This window comes from Pogonomyrmex barbatus, unplaced genomic scaffold (assembly GCF_055798465.1).
Source record: "Pogonomyrmex barbatus isolate J1 unplaced genomic scaffold, ASM5579846v1 scaffold7, whole genome shotgun sequence".
NCBI lineage: Eukaryota > Metazoa > Arthropoda > Insecta > Hymenoptera > Formicidae > Pogonomyrmex > Pogonomyrmex barbatus.
In genome coordinates this window covers 5,535,868-5,558,037 of record NW_028297171.1, presented here as the reverse complement: position 1 = coordinate 5,558,037, position 22,170 = coordinate 5,535,868, and the positions used below count along the sequence as shown (strand labels likewise).

General features: G+C 37.2%; 3 protein-coding genes across 7 annotated transcripts in view; 1 reads left to right on the top strand and 2 right to left on the bottom strand.

Moving 5' to 3' along the window:
* blo (bloated) overlaps nt 1-16,154 on the top strand; it is a 110,345-nt gene extending 94,191 nt beyond the window's left edge. For both annotated transcript variants that reach the window (XM_089082980.1, XM_011646877.2), the window contains 5 exons: nt 10,902-11,117; nt 13,305-13,465; nt 13,813-14,024; nt 14,647-14,922; nt 15,370-16,154. In XM_089082980.1, coding sequence (XP_088939106.1) covers nt 10,902-11,117; nt 13,305-13,465; nt 13,813-14,024; nt 14,647-14,922; nt 15,370-15,563 — 1,059 coding nt within the window. In that variant the 3' untranslated portion in view covers nt 15,564-16,154. The remainder of the gene's footprint in view (nt 1-10,901; nt 11,118-13,304; nt 13,466-13,812; nt 14,025-14,646; nt 14,923-15,369) is intronic.
* The window catches only part of LOC105432188 (transmembrane protein 234 homolog), a 54,450-nt gene extending 35,267 nt beyond the window's left edge, over nt 1-19,183 (bottom strand). The window contains exons 1-5 of one of the 4 annotated variants that reach the window (XR_016140807.1): nt 18,522-18,943; nt 17,804-17,955; nt 17,564-17,723; nt 17,305-17,484; nt 16,087-17,102 (exon numbers count right to left, since the gene is read on the bottom strand). Coding sequence is in view for 2 of the 4 variants with exons in the window: in XM_011646874.3 (XP_011645176.2) it covers nt 17,402-17,484; nt 17,564-17,723; nt 17,804-17,955; nt 18,522-18,537 (411 nt within the window). In the remaining 2 variants the exon portion in view is untranslated. Of the gene's footprint in view, nt 1-16,086; nt 17,103-17,188; nt 17,485-17,563; nt 17,724-17,803; nt 17,956-18,521; nt 18,944-19,074 lie in introns of those variants that run through there. The other 3 variants (XR_016140806.1, XM_011646875.2, XM_011646874.3) reach the window with 3 other exon arrangements.
* Nucleotides 19,184-20,047: 864 nt separating this feature from the next.
* On the bottom strand, nt 20,048-21,928 carry IFT20 (intraflagellar transport 20). Its single transcript, XM_011646876.2, has 3 exons — nt 21,718-21,928; nt 20,571-20,725; nt 20,048-20,241 (listed from the first exon to the last, which is right to left on the bottom strand). The coding sequence occupies exons 1-3, from the start codon at nt 21,839-21,841 to the stop codon at nt 20,128-20,130; spliced, it is 393 nt and encodes a 130-aa protein (XP_011645178.2). The 5' UTR covers nt 21,842-21,928; the 3' UTR covers nt 20,048-20,127.
* Between the last annotated feature and the right edge of the window lie 242 nt (nt 21,929-22,170).

The following is a 22,170-nucleotide window of genomic DNA, read 5'->3' as shown; positions in this document are numbered from 1 at the left end:
ACACTAAATCTGACCCTCTGGATGCAACAACGGACGCACGCGAATATAATACACCTATCGTCCTCGTGCGCCTCCTCTATTTGCTGTCCCTCTCTCCTTTTCTCTTCCTTTAATACATCACCCTCCTTCATTCCACCGCGTGTGATCCGCGGCGTTTTCAATAGTTAATATACCACGGATGAAGCCCCGTTCAATTACTCGCAACACGATATCATAGCTATTTATTGTGGTCTGCCGAAGCCGAGAGACCTCTCCCTTTTCCTATGCCCTATCACTCTCTTTCCTCTTTCTTCTTCTAGGATCCCTCCGTCCTTCCTGCCGACGCGGCCACAGTTACGATTCTCGCTACGCGTTTCCACTCCGCCATTACCAGAGACGCGCAGAAAACTTCCATCCATTGTCCTTCCCGTGAAATTCCTTTCAGGGAGTCGCGACGGATACCAGCAAAGGATTTATTCCGGCCGTCTCCATTCGTCGGCGACGACGGATACATTATTCATTCGCGCACGCTATAGGAACTGTCCGAAGATCTTTCTGGAGTTTATTATCGGGATGAGGAAACGTTTCATCGATTTTCCTTTAAATGCCATTTGTATAACACCATAAGAGAGGAAAAAGGGAACTCGTGCCGTACGGTTCAACAATGGTCAACGGACCATTTTCCGAGAGTCCTGCAAACCACGACATTTAACCCCGGTCGTTATTCCGCCCGGTAAAAAGGTTTTTACGTAGCTCGCAGCCGATATTCCGCGAATTTCCGAACCTGGAGAAGAGCCTTCTTCATTGCGGGGAGATTATCGAAAACAGATATCGGGCTGTGTGAGTCGAGAGTCTCTCTATTCCGCTGTTCGCGCTGATCGGCGCGGGCGCAGCGCGGCGTGCAGCATGGCGAGTGGCGTAATGGACGATCGTTCACGGACGGTCTTTCACACGATAAACAATCGATACCGACGTCCTGTCGTTAATCCGGAATTATCGTCCCGAGGCGCGGGGCGACAGGGGGAGCGAGAGACCGTGCGCTGTTATCGAGAGACCAGGAAGCAATTGGAGGGCCCTCCGCGCGCTCTCGCTGCTCTCTACCTTCGAGTACTTGAAGTACTTGGAGTACTCGGCGAGAGCGCGCGCGCGGATTCCTCGATCCCGATTGCCCGGCTCTCGCGTTTTCGAACGAGGAAAGGGTCCGATCGAGAAATTCCACCGTCGTTGAACCGGCGCGATTCCAGACGAGGGTCCGGGGCCGGCAGATCGCTCGCGGTCTTATTTTCCTTTAAATATCTCGGAGAAAAATAAGCGGCCGGCGAGCGCGCGGTCGATGGTCGCTGTGTCATTCGGCAAATAAACGACTTCGTTCCGGGTGATCGCCGAGGTGTCTCCCAGTGGCCGACGGTAACATCCATCGCGAGATGCAGCACTCGCGGCGACTCACGCCGCTCTGTCTCGATCGCATCTGGTTCCTCTCGATTGAGGTTACTACCGGTTCGTGCCGGGCGGGAGTACTAATAAATCTTGTAAAGGCTCTTGTTGAGTAATTCACAACGAGATGAAAAAGACGTGCAAGAGTCATCACGAATAACGGTATGGTATGATAATTGAAGAGATCAGTATGAGAATAAGAACTGAGTTCTAAAGACTCGTAATAAAAATCGATCCTCTGGTTTTTCTTTTACTTTCGCGACTGTGCGATTCGATTATGTAAAGAAGTCCTAGAAGTTTTTGTTTTTATCTAGTGATTTCTTTTCTTTTCTTTTCTTTTCTTTTAAATATAGATAAAAATACATGTTTTTGAAATTGAGTAACTCCATAATATTCTACCGAATAACACACAATTTCGATAATACGAATTTATGAACGTAGATATAACTAGAAGAAAAAAATGTAATTATCCATATAATTATTCGATCTTTTTCTCTCGTTTTGCATTATCATTTAGATTGCACAACGATTGCAACAGATAATGATCATCAATTAAAATTAATCGACCAAAACAGTTTCTGCAATCAAATTTTATTCGTTGCGCAAAATGCAGACTAAAAATAAACATTACTTTTTTAATACCGTATAATGCACGTGGGAGAAAACGAAACACACAAATAAAATGTTATACTTCCAACGGACTCGATGCAAAGAAAGGGAAAATTTAGGGGAATCGAGAGCTGGTCCAATCGACGGTTGCTAATGAAGCACGTAAAAAAGTCACTCGGCATATTACGAGTGTAACGTTTGTTACCGAATGAGATACTCGATGAATATTGCGGTTCTCATTAGTATCATAGTCGATTTCCCTTGCTCGCCTCCTCCGCCTTTAACAGCCAAGCCGCCTAATTTCGCTATTAATACGCTATTAATTAGACGCTTTACTCATGCTCATAAAGGCGCTTGCGAGTGCATTAGCTAATGAAGCGATCTGTACTGATTGTCTTTAGTGCCTAATTTGTTTCATTCGACGCCATCCATAACGTCTATGTGCGTTGTGCAAATGAACGAATGAACGTATGAGCGTATGATAATCTGATGGAGATAATAAAAATTTTTTTTCGATAAAATGATACGAAACTTTAAGACAAAAGCACATTAATTCCTACGTGATCATATCAATGTCCTGTATATCTACAAAGTATTAATAATGGGAAAATTTATTTTTCTTTTCGATTAAATTGCGTAATAATAAAGAATGCAACATTAGAATGTATTCTCCTTTCTCTCTCTCTCTGTGATTTATAAGTACATTAATCTGTTTTAATAAAAGATAAAATGAGAAAGAAAATTATATAAAGATATAATATACAGATGCATTGTTATTTTTTCATACAACTTGATACAAATTTATATTTGAAAATTAAAATAAAAGTCAAAGATTAAATTTGAACACCAATTGCATTCCCTAAATCAAAGCACCTATTGCTTCAGTAAAAATTTAACTTGTATCAAACAAGGAAACAAGGATGAGAATCGGCGAGAAGCATCGCGAACAATCAACTACCCTTTCCGGTAGAGGCAATGCAGATTAAAAGTGAAAGGAGAAGACGCAGTGGAAGAAACTCTGCGTGCCTGCCGGGGATAGATGTCTCTCTTGACGTCTTTTTCAGAGAAGCTCGTTCGGAGAGACGACGGTGGTGGATGCCACATCACGCGGAAAGAGAAGAGGCACTTCTCCTAGCACAACGATGATTTCTCACAGGCTATTACACGGACGGCGGTCATGTGCATCGCATACACAGACACAATGCACAATACAATAACACAACAGTGCCCAAACTATCTGTACAAAGAGAGAGAGAGAGAGAGAGAGACAGAGAAAGAGAGACGGGGAGAGTCACTCTTGAAGGGACTCGGCGCGAACAGAGTCCAAAGCTGCCGGGAAGTTTGTGGCGATCCGGAGGAGAGTCTGGGTGAGATAGATAAGAGGTTAAGAAGGTTTAGCCGTGAGATCGCGAGGTTCTCGAAATAGTTGTACCATTAACGGAGTCGTCCCGTGCGAAAGCACCAGCACGGCTTTCACAGCAGACAGACTCGCTCGCACGGTCCGTGGTATCTCGCGGTAATTGAGATAAGTTTCGGTCATTTAGCCGCGAATCTCCTTCCTCTTGGCTCTCATAAATCGAATGTACTTCGTGCTACGGGTAGAAACACATACTACGCATATCTTGAAACGCCCAACGCGGAATTGGATGTTGCATAATTTTGAAAATTTAACTTTAGATAAGATGGTAATTTAGGTCATATCTTTACATTTTGAAAAACAAAAAATTTGTGAAAGTGTTTAAAATAAGATTTATGTATTTTTAAATAAGTCTAGCTTTCTATCTTAGAAAAAGAGAGAAATAGAGAGAGAAGAAAGATTTTATATTTATTTATTCACGTAAATAGATATGAGATTTGTGTTTCCCACTATTATAGAGCCGAAGATTTATGTAATGTGCCTATGTAACAGAAACGACATTGTGAAAAGAGTACCGACCTTCTGCAAAAGCAGCCAACGTACATCCGACAACATCTATCCGGCAGCCTCAACTAGATCGTCCAGCCTACGCGTTTTGCAAGTCGGGCTTAGAGGAAGGTATCAATGAAGAGCGCGCCGCGTACGCGATTCCTGGAACGATCGCGAGCAGATAAGTTCGAGCCCCGGAGACTTAAACAATGCCGGATATTCGTATCACTTGTGAAATAGCAGATAGCCTCTTCATCTCCACCTCCTCTTCCGCCACCCTGCGCTCTCCCTCCCTTTTCCTCCCTGTCTCTCCCGGTGCGGTGCATTATTCTTGCCGCGGGGAGTCGCCGACAAGGCGGTCGCCGATCGCAATTTGCCGATACGATTCTACCTGCCGCATTGCGCGCCGGTTTTCTCTCCCGTTCCCTTTCTTTTCCGCCTCTTATCCCTTCTCTTGTTGTCTATGTCTGTCTTTAACGTTCTGGTCTAGGTCGGGTTAAAATCCTCGCTTGGGGTCGTCCGGCCGGTCGACCGGTCGATTTGCGCCAGGTGATACGAGGAGATACATCTTTCCCTCAGTAACTATGCATAGAGCATCCTCTAAGCAGCAGGTTTGGAGTACACACCGGCGGATCAATATGTACGTGTACATATATGGATGTGTGTGTTGTGTGTGTTTGTGTGCGCGCGCGCGCGCGCGTGTGTGTGTGTGTGTGTATGTGTGTGTGTATCACACTGGTCATGTACACGACGCCGGGTGTACCGGCCGACATCGAGACCGACACAGGAAGATACGGTCCTTCCCGCAACTAACTGCGGTTCTATTACCTATTCGCTTCGTACCTGCGAGTAGCGCCGAGCAATTCAGGCGAGATTACGACCGCGCGAATTAGGATACCGTCTATCAAAGCGAATACGAGACAAGAGGGAAGAAATGTTTATTATGCCTGCTGAAAAGAGGCCTTTTCGAGGACAATCATCGACGAAAAGTAAAATTGCTCCTGCTTTTGTATGAAGGATATTTTTTAATAATTCAACTAATATCATGATGCAAATTTGATTACTCTATTATGGATACTTTATCAAGGTCGATATAAGCACAAAAAGAATGGAATTTTATTAAAGTGTCTAAAAATTTGGCTAGACACAAATCTGAAAATAATTTTGTTGGATGCTTAAATATGATAAAAATTTTCCTATATTTCTTATTTAAATATTTTGCTGGCCCGAATAAAATTATTTTCAGATTTATATCTAATCAATTTTTAAATACTTTAACAAAGTGTTCTTTCCGAGGACATCTTATGGAAAATGGCAGAATAATAGAAATAGGTTTTTAGACGAAAATGAGAACCACTTACAAATTTGTAAATAGTCTGTCGTAATTGGCAGAAGTCAAGAAGCTGAATGACGAGTTGCGGGAAAGAGCGCGGGTGTATGAGGCATCTCGTCATGATCGGAATAATTAATATTCATCGACGTCGCTGAAGCACCTACCGGGGCGGTCGTTCTCGTTAGAAGTCGAGTTCCGTGTGTATCGTATACGCGTATTTTGCATGCGTTCTTTCGTATCTCCCAAGGCGATCGCGAGCGCTCGATAAAGTCCCCGTTGTCCGGCTTGCGGTGTCATTTCATCAATTATAATTATTATCGAAGGCGAAATGAAAGCGCGAGCACGAATCTCGTTGACCGCACTGAAGGGAAAACATCACCCATCCATGGATGTTCCGATAATAATTCAAATAAATGAATAAACATTGGAACATGAAAAAGTATATAATTTAGTTCGCAGTCGTTTTTTCTAATCTGTTTATTTTTTTAACTTGATAAAATAAAAAAATGTGACAAAATATGCAATTAATCTTTTATTCACACGTTTCGATAAATATTTCTAGATTAAATAAAAAATATCAAACATATTTTTAAAAAACAAAAATCTATGTACAGAAATTTGCATAAGCACATTCAACTGAAAAGATTCTTTGAAAAAAGTGCGATATTAATTTTTAAAAAATTTAAAACTTAAAAAGTTAAGTTAATTTTTCTTATATTAATTAAATTATCAAATCATATCAGAATTTTCCCACATTCATTGATAATCAGGGCAAATTGTATTATCGAGACTTCTAATCGTAAATACAGTTATACGCCATACATTCTAAAAAAAAAAATAAAATACTCGCGAGAGCAAAAGAAAAGCAAGAATACATCCTTTTCTCTTCACGCGGCATATTGTTGATTATTAATGATCCACGATGATCGAGAACGAAAGCATATTCAATATCTTACATCGAATATCGAATATGCCCATCACATAGAATATTGGCCATCACATCAAAATAAAAAAAGATAATCATAAAAAAAATTTTAATCTCGAAGGAAGACCGCAAAAAAACAAGCAATTTTCTTTTTTTTCATTTTTAAATATCAATAAAATAGAAATATAAATGTTTTCATAAAATTGAATATTTAATTTTATGAATTAGATTTATCAATGAACATATTTTAAATTTTATATGTATTTTTACTAATATTAAATAAGTGTGTATTTTGTAAAATTTAAAAAGATAAATTTATTTTTTTTAAATATTAAAAATAAAGTTGACAAAATTTAATGCTTCAAACTTTTATTCTATTTAAAATTTTTATCTTTTAATAATTTGATAAGAAAAAAATAAAGGTACTATAAGTTTAAGTAAGAATAAAATCATAAATCTTTCACAAAACTATTAGAAATAGATTTTACATCCTGTTGAATGTTTGCATAACAGAGGTGTTACATAATAATCTAGATATAAAATCTTGTTATGCGAAAATTATGCGACGAAACAGATTCCTAGAAGAGGAAACAAGTTTCGTAAATAAAACTTATATAATCTACGAGGAATGACAAGAATTCCTGGACGAAAAACGGAAATCACGAGCTATACGTAAAATCTATAGTTACATTATAAAAATATTTGAATTTTCCATTAGGGAAAAATTTCAAAAATTATTCAATTAATAGTTAAATAATTAAATTATTTGTCAATCAATTAAATTTAATTTCCTAGTCATTTATTATTTATTATTTCACATTCCAATTTATAATATTCATACATGAATATTAATCATAAACTGCTTCAGAATCTAGTTAATTCTATAATTAATCGTTTCATGTCACTAATGTGACTAATCGTTCTTAGAGACGTTATCTTTTCTTTATCTCGATATCCTCAATGTTTTGTATATTTTAGCGCACTTGAACGGAGGAAAATCGAGACGAACGGGTGGCAGGTATAAAAATCATAACGGATTTCTTTTAACGCAAGGTAGTACGATCTTCTCCAAATGCGCATTCCTGGTCAAACCACATCCCGTCATCCGCCGGCGATATTCAAGGTGGATGTTTCTTGCGGCGCGTCCTCTCCCTCTTCTCTCGCGCGTTGCTTTCGCTTTTCTCATCGCAGGTATTTCCAACTTGGCTTGCCTCTCTACCGCGGATCATCTCTCTTCCTCGGTTGTTTGATCATTACGCGTGTATCGACGAATCACTATCGTGATCCCGATATGACAGAAGTTTCGATACCAATCACATTCGTTTATTTTGCGGCTTTGCGCATTACAGATCTTACTGTAATGCCATACAGCACCGGGATTCTTTTGATTTCTTATTTCTTGCATTACATCGATATAGCTTACTACTTTGTTCCCGTTCCATTATTTCCTCAACTAATTCAATATGATATGAATATAATTTAATGTGTTTATGATATCAATTAGAATAATTCCCAAGTTTAAATGTTCTCCATTGTTGTTCTCCAATGTTTCTCCATTTGCAAATGAAATAATTATTAATTTTTTTCAAGTTATAATATAATTGAAAATACTATAAATTTTATCGGAGAGAAATTAAAAATTAATACTTTCCTGTAGCGATCTATGTCTATTTTAATAATTTGAATGATTTAAAAATAGAATAATTAGCCATATATGTAAATTGTTTCTACTATTTGTTATCAATAATATAAAAATAATATAAAAATTTAATTTATTACTTTATTAATATATTTATTATAAATTCAATTGATACCCGTACTTTGTCAAATATAAAAAATAATAATGAATTTAACAGGAGCATGTAATTATATGATGTCTTCATCTTTTTGAAAAATCGCATATTAAACATTCAGGAAATTTAATTGCTCACATATCATTATTTTTAGTAATTGGCATTTTTCAATTCATCGTGCGAGATAAAGATTAAGAAAGCAATGAATTCTACTTCCTTTTTATGAATATTCAATCAAAAGTCATTCTTCCCTACAGTTGTGGTAAGAAGGCAAACTCAGAAAAGTGAGAAGACGAGGAAGAAACTCGGTTCGCTCGTGACCGATTTTCTTTGCCTATCGGCGGCGACAGCAACGGCGACGGGGCCGCTCGCTCGCAGATGGCGGCAAGAAAATCTGGAAAGGAGGTGGCGGGCAGGGAGACCGGGATGCCAGTTAACGTCGTAAATCGCATCTCTCGGAATTTATGCGTAATCTACGGTGACCTACGGCGAGCGGTTTAATGTTGCAGAGTTATGCGATGGGGATACACGCGCGCGTTCGCGCACGCTTCGTGCCACATGACGTACGCACGCACGTACACGCGCACACGTATTCGTGCACGCGTGCATGAGTACGCACTTAGGCACATAAGCGACCTAGCCCAATCTCGGCGGCCCACGCCGAGTCACAGAAGGGCAAGGGAGTAGCTCCGCGCATAACGCATTCCCCGGACGCGAAGAAGGCAAAGAAGAAGAGAGAAACTGAGGAAGAGGAGGAGGAGGAGGAGGAGGAGAAGGAAGAGAAGGAGGAGGAGGATGAGGAAGGAAAAGAACGCGGCGAAGAGGAAGGCCATGGACGGTATAAGAATTAGCAGGGCGGTGTGTGGGTCACAATGCCCTTAGGCCCTTCCTCCCTTTCTATACCGCAGATCTCAGCTTTTTCTTCGTCTTTAGCACTCGACCTTTTCTTCGTCCTCGTCCTCGTCCTCATCGTCGTCATTGTCATCATCATCGTCATCATCATCGTCATCGTCATCGTCATCGTCATCGTCATCATCATCGTCGTCGTCGTCGTCGTCGTCGTCGTCGTCGTCGTCGTCGTCGTCGACGACGTCGTCGTCGTCGTCGTCGTCGTCGTCGTCGTCGTCGTCGTCATCGTCGTCAGTGCGTGCCACGACTCGTTATGGAAAGCGCACGAGATATTGTTGCTCGTATATATGGAGAGTACCAGGAAAGCGTATCGTGCTTGTACTATGCAGATGATTCCATGATATGGGCTATTCATTGTGAGTCATTTAAGAGCTTATACGCGGTGGATACACACATCTATATACACGCCACGCCGTGATATGTTGATTGTATTGCGTATTGAAAGCTCCGACGCACACGCATGGCATATTACGCATGCAAGAGGAAGAAGGAATCGTAAACGCATTCCTTTACTCTCAGTCCTTTACTCCAAAAAATTATGGTAACTACACAGATTCGCTATTTGGATAACATAAAAGGCCATGAGAGAATACTAAACTATATTACACACAGCTATAGCTGTACATATAATACAGAGGTAGTCCTTTTTTTAACATTTTCCCTAACATATCATTTATTTAATACCTTCAGATTTCCTCTTTATAATGCACGCAGAAAGATATTTTATCTCTTCTGGCAAATGTATCTGTTCTATTTTTCATCTCCTACGCTAAATCTATGCATTCTTGAAATATAATTTCTTTAAAAAGAGATTTTGCAATTTATAATATTTTATATACATGTTAAAAGTTTACGACATTGTAAAAAATATCAAAGCATTAAAAAGAATCACTTTTTAATCCAAAAAAAAAATTCAAAAGATTTTCAATAAGTTTACAGCACGAATGATATAATACAGTCTATTAATACAGTTTGAGATGATTAATCGATGAAGATTCAAGAGCATAGCAGATTATCACACGCTCGCTAAGTTTAGAATGCAGAATAGCATATTTCCCATCGGGACGATGTCCCGATTTCACAATGAGAAGTAACACGTAATCGCGCGTCGATCGGGTCAATTGATCCGCGAGAGATTAACATTCCGAGATTAGACGATACGCGGCGATACTTCCTGTGCAGTTTCCGAGCGCGTTACGTGCAGTATGCACCGGCGACGGCCGCGGCGGTGGCCTCGACGGCGGCTGCGATTATGATCGTCGGCGTGGTCTTTGCTGGAATACCGATGAATAAACAGGGGAGAGTCGTGATAAGCGCCCGGAGCCGTAACGCGCCGGCGCGCATTATGCATGCGTGAGAGCGAGAGTAAATGACGGAGGTGGCAGCGTTGATGATGGTGATGATGCAAAACGCGATGATAATAATAACGACGACGTGGACGTCGTCGGGAATGAAACGGACACGCGTCTGCCTGCCTGCTTGCCTGCCTGCCTGCCTACCCGTGTGCATCCTCGCGCGCGCGCGTCCTCCGCTTCGAGGGGGCGAGTTTTTCCAGGCCGGCGGGCCCCGTCGAGGCCTTGCGCCTACGATATATCCCGTGAATAGAGTAGCGGAATGGGAGGCCGCGGCTTGATCGGTCGATCACGCGTGATTGGCGAAACGGCGATTAACATAAATGACGAAGGCGAGTGACACGCATTTTTGTCAGTCGAATGGACTCAATTGAATCTCGTGCTGAGAAATCCTTTATCGATTTGAAATTCGGACTGCTCCATTTCGTCTGATTCGAGCAAGTTTATACCGCATGATCGGATTATACAAAGATTTTAATAGCAAATGCATTTCTCACCGAAATCTAAGAAATTATTTCTAATTAAATTAAATTGTTTAAATTAAATTATAATAAATTACACGAAGACGAAATTCACTCGAATGAGACAGTGGCAATTGTATAGAGATAGTATTGCGAAAAACGCTGAGTCGCTGACTAACAATTTTTTTGTTTTGACTTAGGAGGACTACAGTCAACGCAGACGCTTATCGACACCCAGCGGCAGCCCGAGCCCTTCCAGACCAACCAGACTCTCGAGATCCACCGGCACTCTTACCAGAGAGGAAGAGTCCTTCTGCGAGTCCACCAACACCCTGACCAGGGACAACCAGGGCCAAGAGGCAGAGAGAAAGGGCTGGTTCAAGTCCCTCTCAAGGAAGAATAAATCCAATGCTACAGTAAGTATCACATCCTATTCTTAATAGTTTTATTTTTCTATTTCAATTTTTTTATGCTTATTTTTCGATTCCAACAATTTGATCAATCTTGTTAAAGTTGATCATCGCCAATATATAAATTGAATGTAACGAGTTTTTCTATATTTTAAACTGCTTTTCAAGAAAAATTCGATCTTAAAAAACTGAAAAATGCATTTAAATTTATTTTCTCTTAAAATACTAAGAATATTAATTATTGTAAAAATTTTTCAAAAACTTTAATTATCAAGTGAAAAATAAAAAAAAACTAAATAAATTTCGCAATTAAATTGTAAGAAAATATATCGATATTCATGAATGATCGTTCAGCAAAGATAAACGATTACAAAAATTATATAATACATGATCAAGCCTTCTTGCGACAGTTTCGGAACTAACTCTTGTTAAAAAAACTTGACCTCGTTAATAAGCGTATATAAATGAATATATGCAATAGTAGTTTTCATCAGTTGACGTCATTTTTGGATTCATATGAAGCAATCATCAGGTCCTCAAGGCTCAACGAACGAGTCCACGTGTCTCTCTCTCCGAAACCGACGAATTAAATGGGCGAGAAAGATCGTATTTGAAATCGTCGAGGAAACACCATCGTATTCGGAATCGTTCGGAAATGCAGCAAATCATCCCCGCGAGAGGCCTAGAAATCTTTTTCGAGGGTATTATCCGATAACGAGCGGATTCTTCTGGATCGTGCCGTGGTTATCTCGCGCGCAACTCGCGCACCAGTCCCGTGCGCATTCATCAGTCAGATCGCGGGTCGCTGCGCGGAGCCATTAGGGCAGCGCAACCTCCAATTATCGGTTTGATTAAATGCTTAACTAACTCTGCGCTCTGTGGTTTAATTTAATCGCGAGATTAAGTGCCGATCAGGAGGTTGCTTGCCTAGCCCTATAAGCCGACCATCGTCCCGCGCGTTCGCGCGGGCGCGCGGGAATAATCTCTGTCAGGTCCCGATTCTCCTCCGATCTTAGGCAGCGGCAAGGAGAGGAGAGAAGAGGAGAGGAGAGAAGCGGAGAGGAGAGGAGAGGAGAGGAGAGGAGAGGAGAGGAGAGGAGAGGAGAGGAGAGGAGAGGAGAGGAGAGGAGAGGAGAGGAGAGGAGAGGAGAGGAGAGGAGAGGAGAGGAGATGCCGCTTTCCTCGCGCGCGCTCGTTCGAGATGATTGCGTGCGTATGAATCTCGCCGTGGACGATGATCTATCGGATGAGTCGGCCCGGGGAGAATCATGACTCATGAAGGCGCCGTGCGATGCAACCACGGGGGGAGGCCGTGATTTTTGCGGGCTATGCGGGAAGAATACGGCTTTGTACACGCTCGCGCGATTTTCTCCCAGCCGAGAGACCGAGAGACGGGGCTGGATTCCGAAAAATCGCGATCATCGATGGAGGCCAGTTATGTCTGACTTGGCGTTCGTCTCAAACAATTGACAAAGAAGAGTCATGCCTACGTTACTATTTCGCGTCATATTCTATTTTCTCCGAGACGTTCCCGTTAGCAGCTTGAAGCGTCCTTAATCCTCATATCTTAATCTTATTATCCCTTATCTAGCAGATAATGAGATTACCTCAAAGACATATCAACAAATTTTTTTATCGGGAATATATCTATATTGTGTATTGTATCAGATAAAAATTTTAATTATGATTGATGTATATAAGATTCAATTGAAATAGGTTTTACATCTGTTGAATCTTATTACAAAGAAGAAGAGAAACCTCGATAAGTAAGTAAAAAAATAGAAATATGTGTATATAACATTATTTAAAGATATATGGAATCTCTTTTGTACTTTTTTTATCTTTTCAAAAGAGATAATTTTTTTAAAGAGCTGATCTCATAAAAAATTAGTTAAACTATAGTCAAAGTTAATCGAGATTCGTGGAGCCGCCCTTAAAAATCAGGAAACTGAAACCAAATATGTGCTTAGCTATGAAAATTATATAGTGCCACAGAATAATATATCATTACAGCGATACGTTTCAATCTATCGCACTTGCAAAGTCCGTCTTCTGTGCGCGAAATTATAATGTTCGATAAATCGATATTTGGAATAAGCGGGCGTAATTGTTATACGCAGAAATAATCTGTGCGCGGCTATATTTGGTGTTCCCCTCGAGATCATGAATAATGAAGCGTCGATAACTTTGTAGCCGGTGGATAAAAAGCCGAGAATACCCGAGAGCGAGATCTTGACGACCGGCACCGAGGATGAGGAAGCTTCCTCTGCGCCTGAACGAGTTTCCGTGCAAAAGAATCTCCGCTTCTTCGGCGATACGGATCAGGAGTCCATCTCGTCCAACAGAGACCGCAGGTAAATGCTATAATACAAACCGCGTATGCACAACCGGTTAAATATTTCACGGAAGAACGATTTGAAATGTTTCAACTGCTAATTAATTTTCTTATCATTTTATTTTAATTAATACTATTACAATCAGAAAATAAATTTTCTACTTCCGTTATTTATTTACCTTGTTTTAACTATTTTATTATTTATTATTTTATTTTTTTTATTTCTGATTACATTGAAATATATATCACATATTCAAAATTGATTTTTTTATTTAAGGAAACTTCTTATGTATTCTTATTAAAAAAAAGGCAGCTAAATAACTAGAAGTATATTTTTAGATAACATAAAATGATTAATTATTTCAGAAGTAAACGAGTTGACGACCACGCCTGTTCGAGGCGTGATGTCACAAATTCGAACCGCCATAACTTGGGTATCATATCAGCCCCAAGAAAATCTTCGAGACTCGCTGAAAGCGCGTTGTCTTCGGGCGAGAGTACAACAGGCGACAGCAGTCAGCAAAGTCAAAACTCTCAGAGATCACAGAGATCTGTCGTATATCTTCATGCTGCTACAGGTATGATAGAAAAATTATATTTCTCACATAGATTTTATAACTATAGCAATTTTACGTATTTCTCTGATTATTTAATAATCTACTGCGCGTCACAAAACGTTTATCTTTTTACTTTAAATATCTAAAGACGTTCAATAAATATTCCAAAAGATTTAAATTGATAAAATATTGGAATGTTATTATAACATATTGTTCATATCAACCAAAATGCGACTTAAGTTTTGTAGAAATAGAACGTTCTCTTAATTGGAAATTAGAATGTAGAAAGTAGTGAAGCTTCAAATGATGTTAAATTTTAAGTATTAATTTGAGATTGATCTATTTTTGCAAGTACGTAAATCTTGTTCAATTCTTCGCATGTAACATTTGGTCAAAACGTCATCATTGCCAATAATAGATATGCTCTATAAAACGTATTACTCATTGAACACTCGGAATTCTGCAATACTTGTCACATTTGCGTCAGAGGAAATGTGTAAAAAATATCTTATTGCCTTACACCGGTTGGGTGTTCAAAGTTATTTAACTAACGAGCTGAATAACGTTCGATAGTGAAAGTATGGAAAATCGGCAAGCGTAACCGCACTCTAATTACGACTCAACGTCGATATCTGCATTCCAGTCGGCGAAATACCAGGCCCGAACGAGCGACGCCGGGCGGCGAGTCGCGAGGAGTTAAATCGACCGTTGCAATCGCACACGAGAACGGTGTCGAGAAGCGTGAGCGTCCTTGCTCCGTGGAAGCCGCGACATTATAGGGAACCGTTCGAGATCAACTACGATCAGCAACAGCATGCGAAACCAATCGCGACCATGAGACGCAGGCAACGAAGTCGCGAAACCCTGAGCCGCCGAGGAAAAGAAGCTCGGCGAAGCAAGGACAATCTTTCTAAGACAAGTAAATGCTCTTACTTTTGAGCGAAATAACTAAATGCTCTGCTATAAATAGCATTCTGTATCCTTAAATAAAATTAACTAGTAAGCCTATATATATATATATATATATAGAATAAATAAAAAATTAAACTAGATTGTTACGGATTCTCAAAAAAAAAATGAATTAGAAATGATTAGACATAAATTTGTGATACTTAAGCCTACAAAACACATGTTATTATTTTTCATGTTACCTCGCATGCAATCTTGTAAATTACTACAAATACCGCATGCTACATTTTCCAGTAATTTACTAGATCGCGTGCGAGTTAACGAAAAATAACGCTACGTGCGGTAAACTTTAATCATTAAGGACAGCTAAGTTACAAACAATCTGAATTAATGCTGTACTAAGCAATTTTGCTAATTTGCTTAAAAAAACGGGGAACATTCACGTTCATTATTGCAGGTACGATCAATCGCAGCACGCTAAAATCGAAGGACAAGCAGAAAGTGGACAGAACTGTTTCCACGGAATCGCTGGCCACCAAATCACGGGTCATAGGCTCCAAACCAGAATTGAGCAGATCTACATCCGTGCCCCGTGATCCGAACAAGAGCGCGGGATGGTTCAAACTAAAGAGCAAAAAGTCCCGCGCCTAAATTGGACGGCCATTGATAAATGCTAGTCTCGAGTTTCATAAGTGTAATTCGTAATTTCGTAGACGATTAATTGGCGTCGATATCCGACGCGCGCTAATTAATAACGACGCGACTTATTGATAATATACATTGTTCCCATACATCTTTTAACATGCACGTCGTGCGAGTGCCGATTGCGATCGCGCGAGTTTTTAATTTTCTTTCTTTAACCGAATAGCATATAATTGCGGTAACGACGTGTAAATCAATTGCTGTCAACACGTTGATCGATTTCGCGAATTTATGGGATTTCGCCTAAAAGACACAATGTTTTAATCCCCGTATAAATAAATCTACATCTATACGTAACACAGAATAAAACAGAATAAAACATCCAAATACACGTAGGCACACGCAAAGAAGCTTCGAACCGCAGTTGCTCGTTAAATTAATATTGTTATATTCTTCGCGTATTAAATAATGCTCTTTGTAATCAGAAAGATTGCAAAAAAAAAAGATATGGTTAAATGTAAACTCTTGAACTATAAGTTTAAATGTGAGTTGTGTATTTTAAAATGAGAATTTTCTCAATATATTGGACATATTGCATTATTTTAATAGCCTTCTCTCTGCCAAATTTAACGGATTAAATTTGTTGCGAATGATGAGAATGCGTTTACAACATATTCGCATATATCGTATAATTAACAATTTCATTGTGTTAACTTTTGTTTCTCCTTCGGGACTTGACAAAAAGTGCATTTGTCATTTGACTTTTCATAGTTTCATGTAACTAAATTCATATGCGTTACGTGTCTCACAAAAAATTAACGCGTCACTTTATTCTACCGTGAATCAAAGTGCCATCGTCATTTTTCTACATTCCCACAGTATACCTTTCGTTAACGAATCAAAATTCTCGAATACATATTTTGTAACGAACGAATATTTTACGAACGAATATTTTAAATGTTAATGTAATAAAGATGAAGAAAAAATATTTTCTAAATTTTATCTCGACAATCGAGAGACTTGTAACTGACAGTTATGTATAGCAATATTATTGGACATTTCTCTGTGCATAGATCAATTTCATCTGTGCATGCTTATTGTATGTAAATACTTGTGTTAATAATCATAATTTTTAATCGATTTTAATAGGGCCTATGTGTTTTTATATAAATACACAATTCTTGTCTCTGTACATTCGTGGATCACAGATTACACATACACTGTTACGAAATTTTCACGTTCGACAGGCCGTGAGACGCTTTCACGTTTAATAACAGTGTAGAGGAATAAAAACACGCGATGCTAGACATTATCCATTGTACTGTGATACGCTTTTTGCGTGGACAAAGAAACAAATTACTTACGACGACATAAATAGTCATCTTGCACTACAATTACTACTTCATTCCTACCCGGTGCTAGCTACGAGTGTGTGTGTACATATGGATCATTAAACGCTATGCATGTAAATATCATGAATATATATTGACGATATTGTACGGAATTACGAATAAAACCTATTACCTTATTAACACAGCTATTACTCCTCTTTGTAAAAATAAGATTTCGTTAAATGTGAAAACCGAGAACAAATTATAACAAGATTAATAAATTCAACAAAATGACAATTAGCATACAATTTAATAATAAAATATATTTATATATTCAACAAGAGAGAGCACAATCAAGTTAATATTGTGAATTTATGTTTGAAAGGATTTCATATATATGTTGATCATTGTGTACTTACTATTAAACAGGATGAATGTGGATTAATCAGCAGGTAATGGAATAGGAAAAGGAAGAGAGCGATGCATGTTTAATGATTGTTGTCTTAAACACATAAATCACATTTCCACAGTTTTGTTCAATTTGTCCCAGCAGCACAACGTTGTTCCACATAATACAAGAATCATACCCAAATAGGTATCTGAAGAGTAAAGCAGATTATAAAGCAATTATATTATTGCATCTTTTTAAAATAAGAAGATAATCTTGTGTATGCTCACTTCTATGTACTTTTTCTTCATCCAGGAACCAGCCAGTAATTGCAGTAAATACAAAGGTAAGAGAATTCGAGACTGGTAAAGCCAGAGATATATCAGTGTTCTGTAGAGTTAGGAAATACAGCACCGATCCACACTGATTGAGAATAAATGGCAGGACATACTATATAAAAAAGAAATAAATTATGTTCTTGCTTTTATTATATAGAATCATTAATTTAATAAAATCTATATACAGCAAACCTTTAGATTAGTGATAAGAAATGCAATCTCCTTGATAAATTGTCCATAAAATGATGCAGCTTTGACATGTTCTAAGCCTTGTGCACCTTTCTTCATAAATGGATTAGTTGCACCCCAAAGAATAGCCACGAAACATAAATATATCACAGAATCTGCAATATAAAACATACATTAATATTGTATAATATTAAACAGAATAAAATAACTTAATCTCTATTTTTTTTTTTTTTATCTAAAACTGAAGTTTATAGCAAATTTGATCATCCCCTTTATATTGGATTAATGTGCATTAAAGACTGTTACATACATCTAAATGCCATAATATATAGCTTCTTTATACACACACACACACACACACACACACACACAAACACACACCACATACACACACGCGCGCGCGCGCGCACCACACACACACACACACACACACACACACACAAACACACACACACATACACACACCACATACACACGCGCGCGCGCGCGCGCACCACACACACACACACACACACACACACACACACACACACACACACACACATCCAACTAAATAATACGCAAAATTATTGTTGAGCAATTTCATAATTGTTTAAAATACTTACATATTTTTACATTTTTATAATTTTTTATATACAGATTTTTAATATAGAACGGATGATCAAATTTGTTATTAGTTTTCAACAAATAAATTAAAAATATCAAGAATAACACAGCTCACCAATGGTAACTGCCATTTTCGTCGATTATCAAGCGTTGAATAGGAAACGCACTGAAAGACACGTAATGCAAATCGCGTCACAAAAATTATTTAAGTAATTCGGCATGAACTCGACACGAACTCGATCGAGATGCATCGTTAGCAATCGTTGAGTCACATCTAATACCATTTGACATATAGATCAGGTTAGGTTAAAAACGCGTTCATACAGAACCGTGACCGATCTGACAATATGATTGATTTTGAAGACGCGATTAGTAATATTATATAACTGAGATTACGCATAACTTTTAATACAATATCCGGCACTTAACAAGAGAGACAATCTTTCATCGTGAGATTTCCATCAGGCAGCGACTAGAAGGAACTTCAAACGAGGTAGTGACGCCATGACAGATCACGATATCGACTCGATATCGAAGGGCGAAATTGCGATTCTCGAAGTTTGGAAAAGGTTGAAAGAAAAAAAATTCAACGATTGAAATGGCGAAAACGTTACAAAAAAGATTGGTGCAAAATACAAAAAGGACAAGGACATGTGCAAAATTCTCACCTGCATGTTCTTCTTGCACTATAGATGTATTTTCGTAGAATAATGTGAATGATGCGAAAGAGAGTCTCGATCTTTCGATTCCAAAAGCAGATCATCCGGAATACTGCAAAGACGATAACGATAATGCGCGATATTCAATACATCACGAATAATTGATATTTTGTTAAAGCCGCTCGCAATAATATTTCGGTAACGATTTTTTTTTAACGGTTACACTATCACGAAATATTTGAATTCGAACACGATCCTCCGATCGCCATGACGCGTTAATGACTGACCATGATTCAAACAACTATACAAAGAGTGATAAACGACTCGTAATTCGTATAATGTTATGTTTCTCCAGTCGATTGGCGGATATGTTCAGACCAATGAGATACTAGGTTTTTCTATTCCTATATTGAACTGCATTGAAATTTTATTTTACTGTTAAATTTCAAATATATAATTTATTTTATTTTAAGTACGAGCGTATAGTTCAACTATAAAAAAATAGACAAACTATTAAGATTTTTATTTTGTAATTTTTAAATATTAAAAAAATTTTTCTATAAATGTAAAATACTCAAATACTCCCGCACATTCGTTTTTCTTGAATAATTAAAAAGTAATTTATTTTTAATTTTATTAAAATTTTTGATAACTTATTCATAAAACAAAACTAATAACAAAATTTTGTTGTTATGAATAACAATTGTGTCGTCAATGAGTGGATAATTTTATATTACTATTTTTCGCTATAAACAACATTGTTGAAGATTACAAAATAAAACTCTAATCACACTAGTGCTTCGGATTAAATGTCTAAATAATAAATTCTCTGCTTAATTAATATAATTTATATGTTTAAATGTAACGTTGGTCTTAGAAGATTATCAAGATTTCAGGATTCAGGAATTAATCAAATTCCTTGAAAAAATACTGAATATTGATACTTTCTAAAATTACTATATCATTTATTAAGCTAAAAGACTTTCGATAAATTAGAAAGAAACAATTTAATAAATTAAATTTAAATTAAAATATTAATTATAATAAAATTATAATAAATTATTAATTCACCGATAAATGCTCAATAGTTTCTAGCTGCTCCAGTTCAATCTTCTTTAAAGAATCATACTCTACTCGTAATCGTTCCAATTCCACAGACTTTTCCAAAATCAATGCCTACAAGAATAGATTAGTAGTATAAATTTTAGAGTAGCTTCGACCAAATTTGGTATTAATTAAATTTCAGTAGAATTGTTTAAAGCCCATTTTCGATATATACATTTCATTTTAAGATCGTATTTGACATAATTTAAATATTTTGAAATATTATACTAGATTTTGAATAGATTAATTATCTGAGTATCAATAAATGTTATTAAGCTTTCATTTTACTTTAAAATTGTTTATAAACACATTTAAAAATAACATAAATTTTCACAACTGTTTAGTACCACTCAAATAATTAATGTAAATTGCCAATAAATTTTCAACGATTATTTTAAAACCTGCATTTGCTGTTTCTGTGCTTCTCTTTGCTTCGATACAGAACGCAACAGATTCCGTGCACCGATCGTCCTCATTTTCTCTCTTTCTACTTCCTTCGCTAAACTGTCTAATATCCTGATAAATCCATCAGAACTTTTTTCAAATTCAGTAATCTCTGCAATATAAAAATTCTAAATCACTACAATGTTTTATCATTCTTTTTGATATCTCTGAAGCAGGGTAGCGGCATAATTTGACGATAAAACAATGGGATAATTTTTTTAAACAAAGATTTAGAAGGAAATATCAGGCCTTGATATCAAATTGTTTATTTTGTATCGTAATTTTATTTACATTTATTTCTCATTATTTCACATTTAAATTATATTCTTATCACTCAAGAATAGAATTAATCATAATAATAATAGTGTAATAATAGCATTCATAATCAATTGATTAAAATTTCTGCTAATTTATTAATTACTTGAATCATAATATTAGAAGCAAGAAAATAATATTTGTTAAAAATAATTAAATATATTTAAAAGAAATAATTGTTATAAAATTGTGTATTATATTGTACCTAATCAAGAATAAAGTCACAATTTAATTCTAAATAGATGATTATTGATTACCAGAGCAAATGAGATTTTGATGTATTTTACAGGTCTGGTCTATTAATTATAATCGTTATTTTATAAAAAAAAATATTTCTACTTTAACATATTTTACAAAACTCATGTGTTTTGTAGCGTCTAAAATAATAATTCAAGATATCTTCAATAAACTTCGACTTCCAAATACTTATCTCAATCGATAAGTAAATCAAGTAATACCTATACCGTTCTGTTTATATAAAATCAATTTTTTGTATAAATAGTATCAATATAGTAATAATATAGTAATAGTATTTCGTTTACATATGAAAAAAGATAAAAATTTAAGAACATTGAAGAGTATTCTGTTGATTAAATTAATGAGAATTCGATCGTTTTAATTGCGTGCAGACGTGTGATTTTTTGTGCAAGAATTTATTAAGGAGACGGTGCGCACGTGGTGATGTGAATCATGCGATGAGTGAAAATGTCAAGTGACTGACGAGCAACCGGTTAAATAAATTTGCCATGTCGTTCGTCGTGACGCCACTCTTAAATCAACATCACTTACTGGACACGAAACTCTGACACTCATCTTTCAGTTTGTTCGTTTGATTAGCCGCTTCCGGCTCTAAAACACGTATTTTGCTCAAATCATCGATGTAAACACCGTACTTTGTCAATGAGTCGGCCATTTTCTCTGATCCTTTCGAGTCCGCGAGGAGCAAGATCACGTGACTGCGTCTCGGTTTACATTGGTGACTGCGATTGGTTAAAAATCCATCTGCCATCCAGAATCGAAGCCCTGCGCACAATGGAGAAAATTCTTAGGAATAATAGAAATAAATATTCAATTTTGGAAATTAAAATTCGAAATAAAGATTAAACGTAACGCACATAAGTATGTGTAATGGCCATAAGTAAATATAAAAAAAAAATATATATATATCTTATAGTTTAATCTTTATTCTCAATTTTGACAAATAAGCAGTATAGCTCTCTCAAAATCTTTGATTTTCTCGTA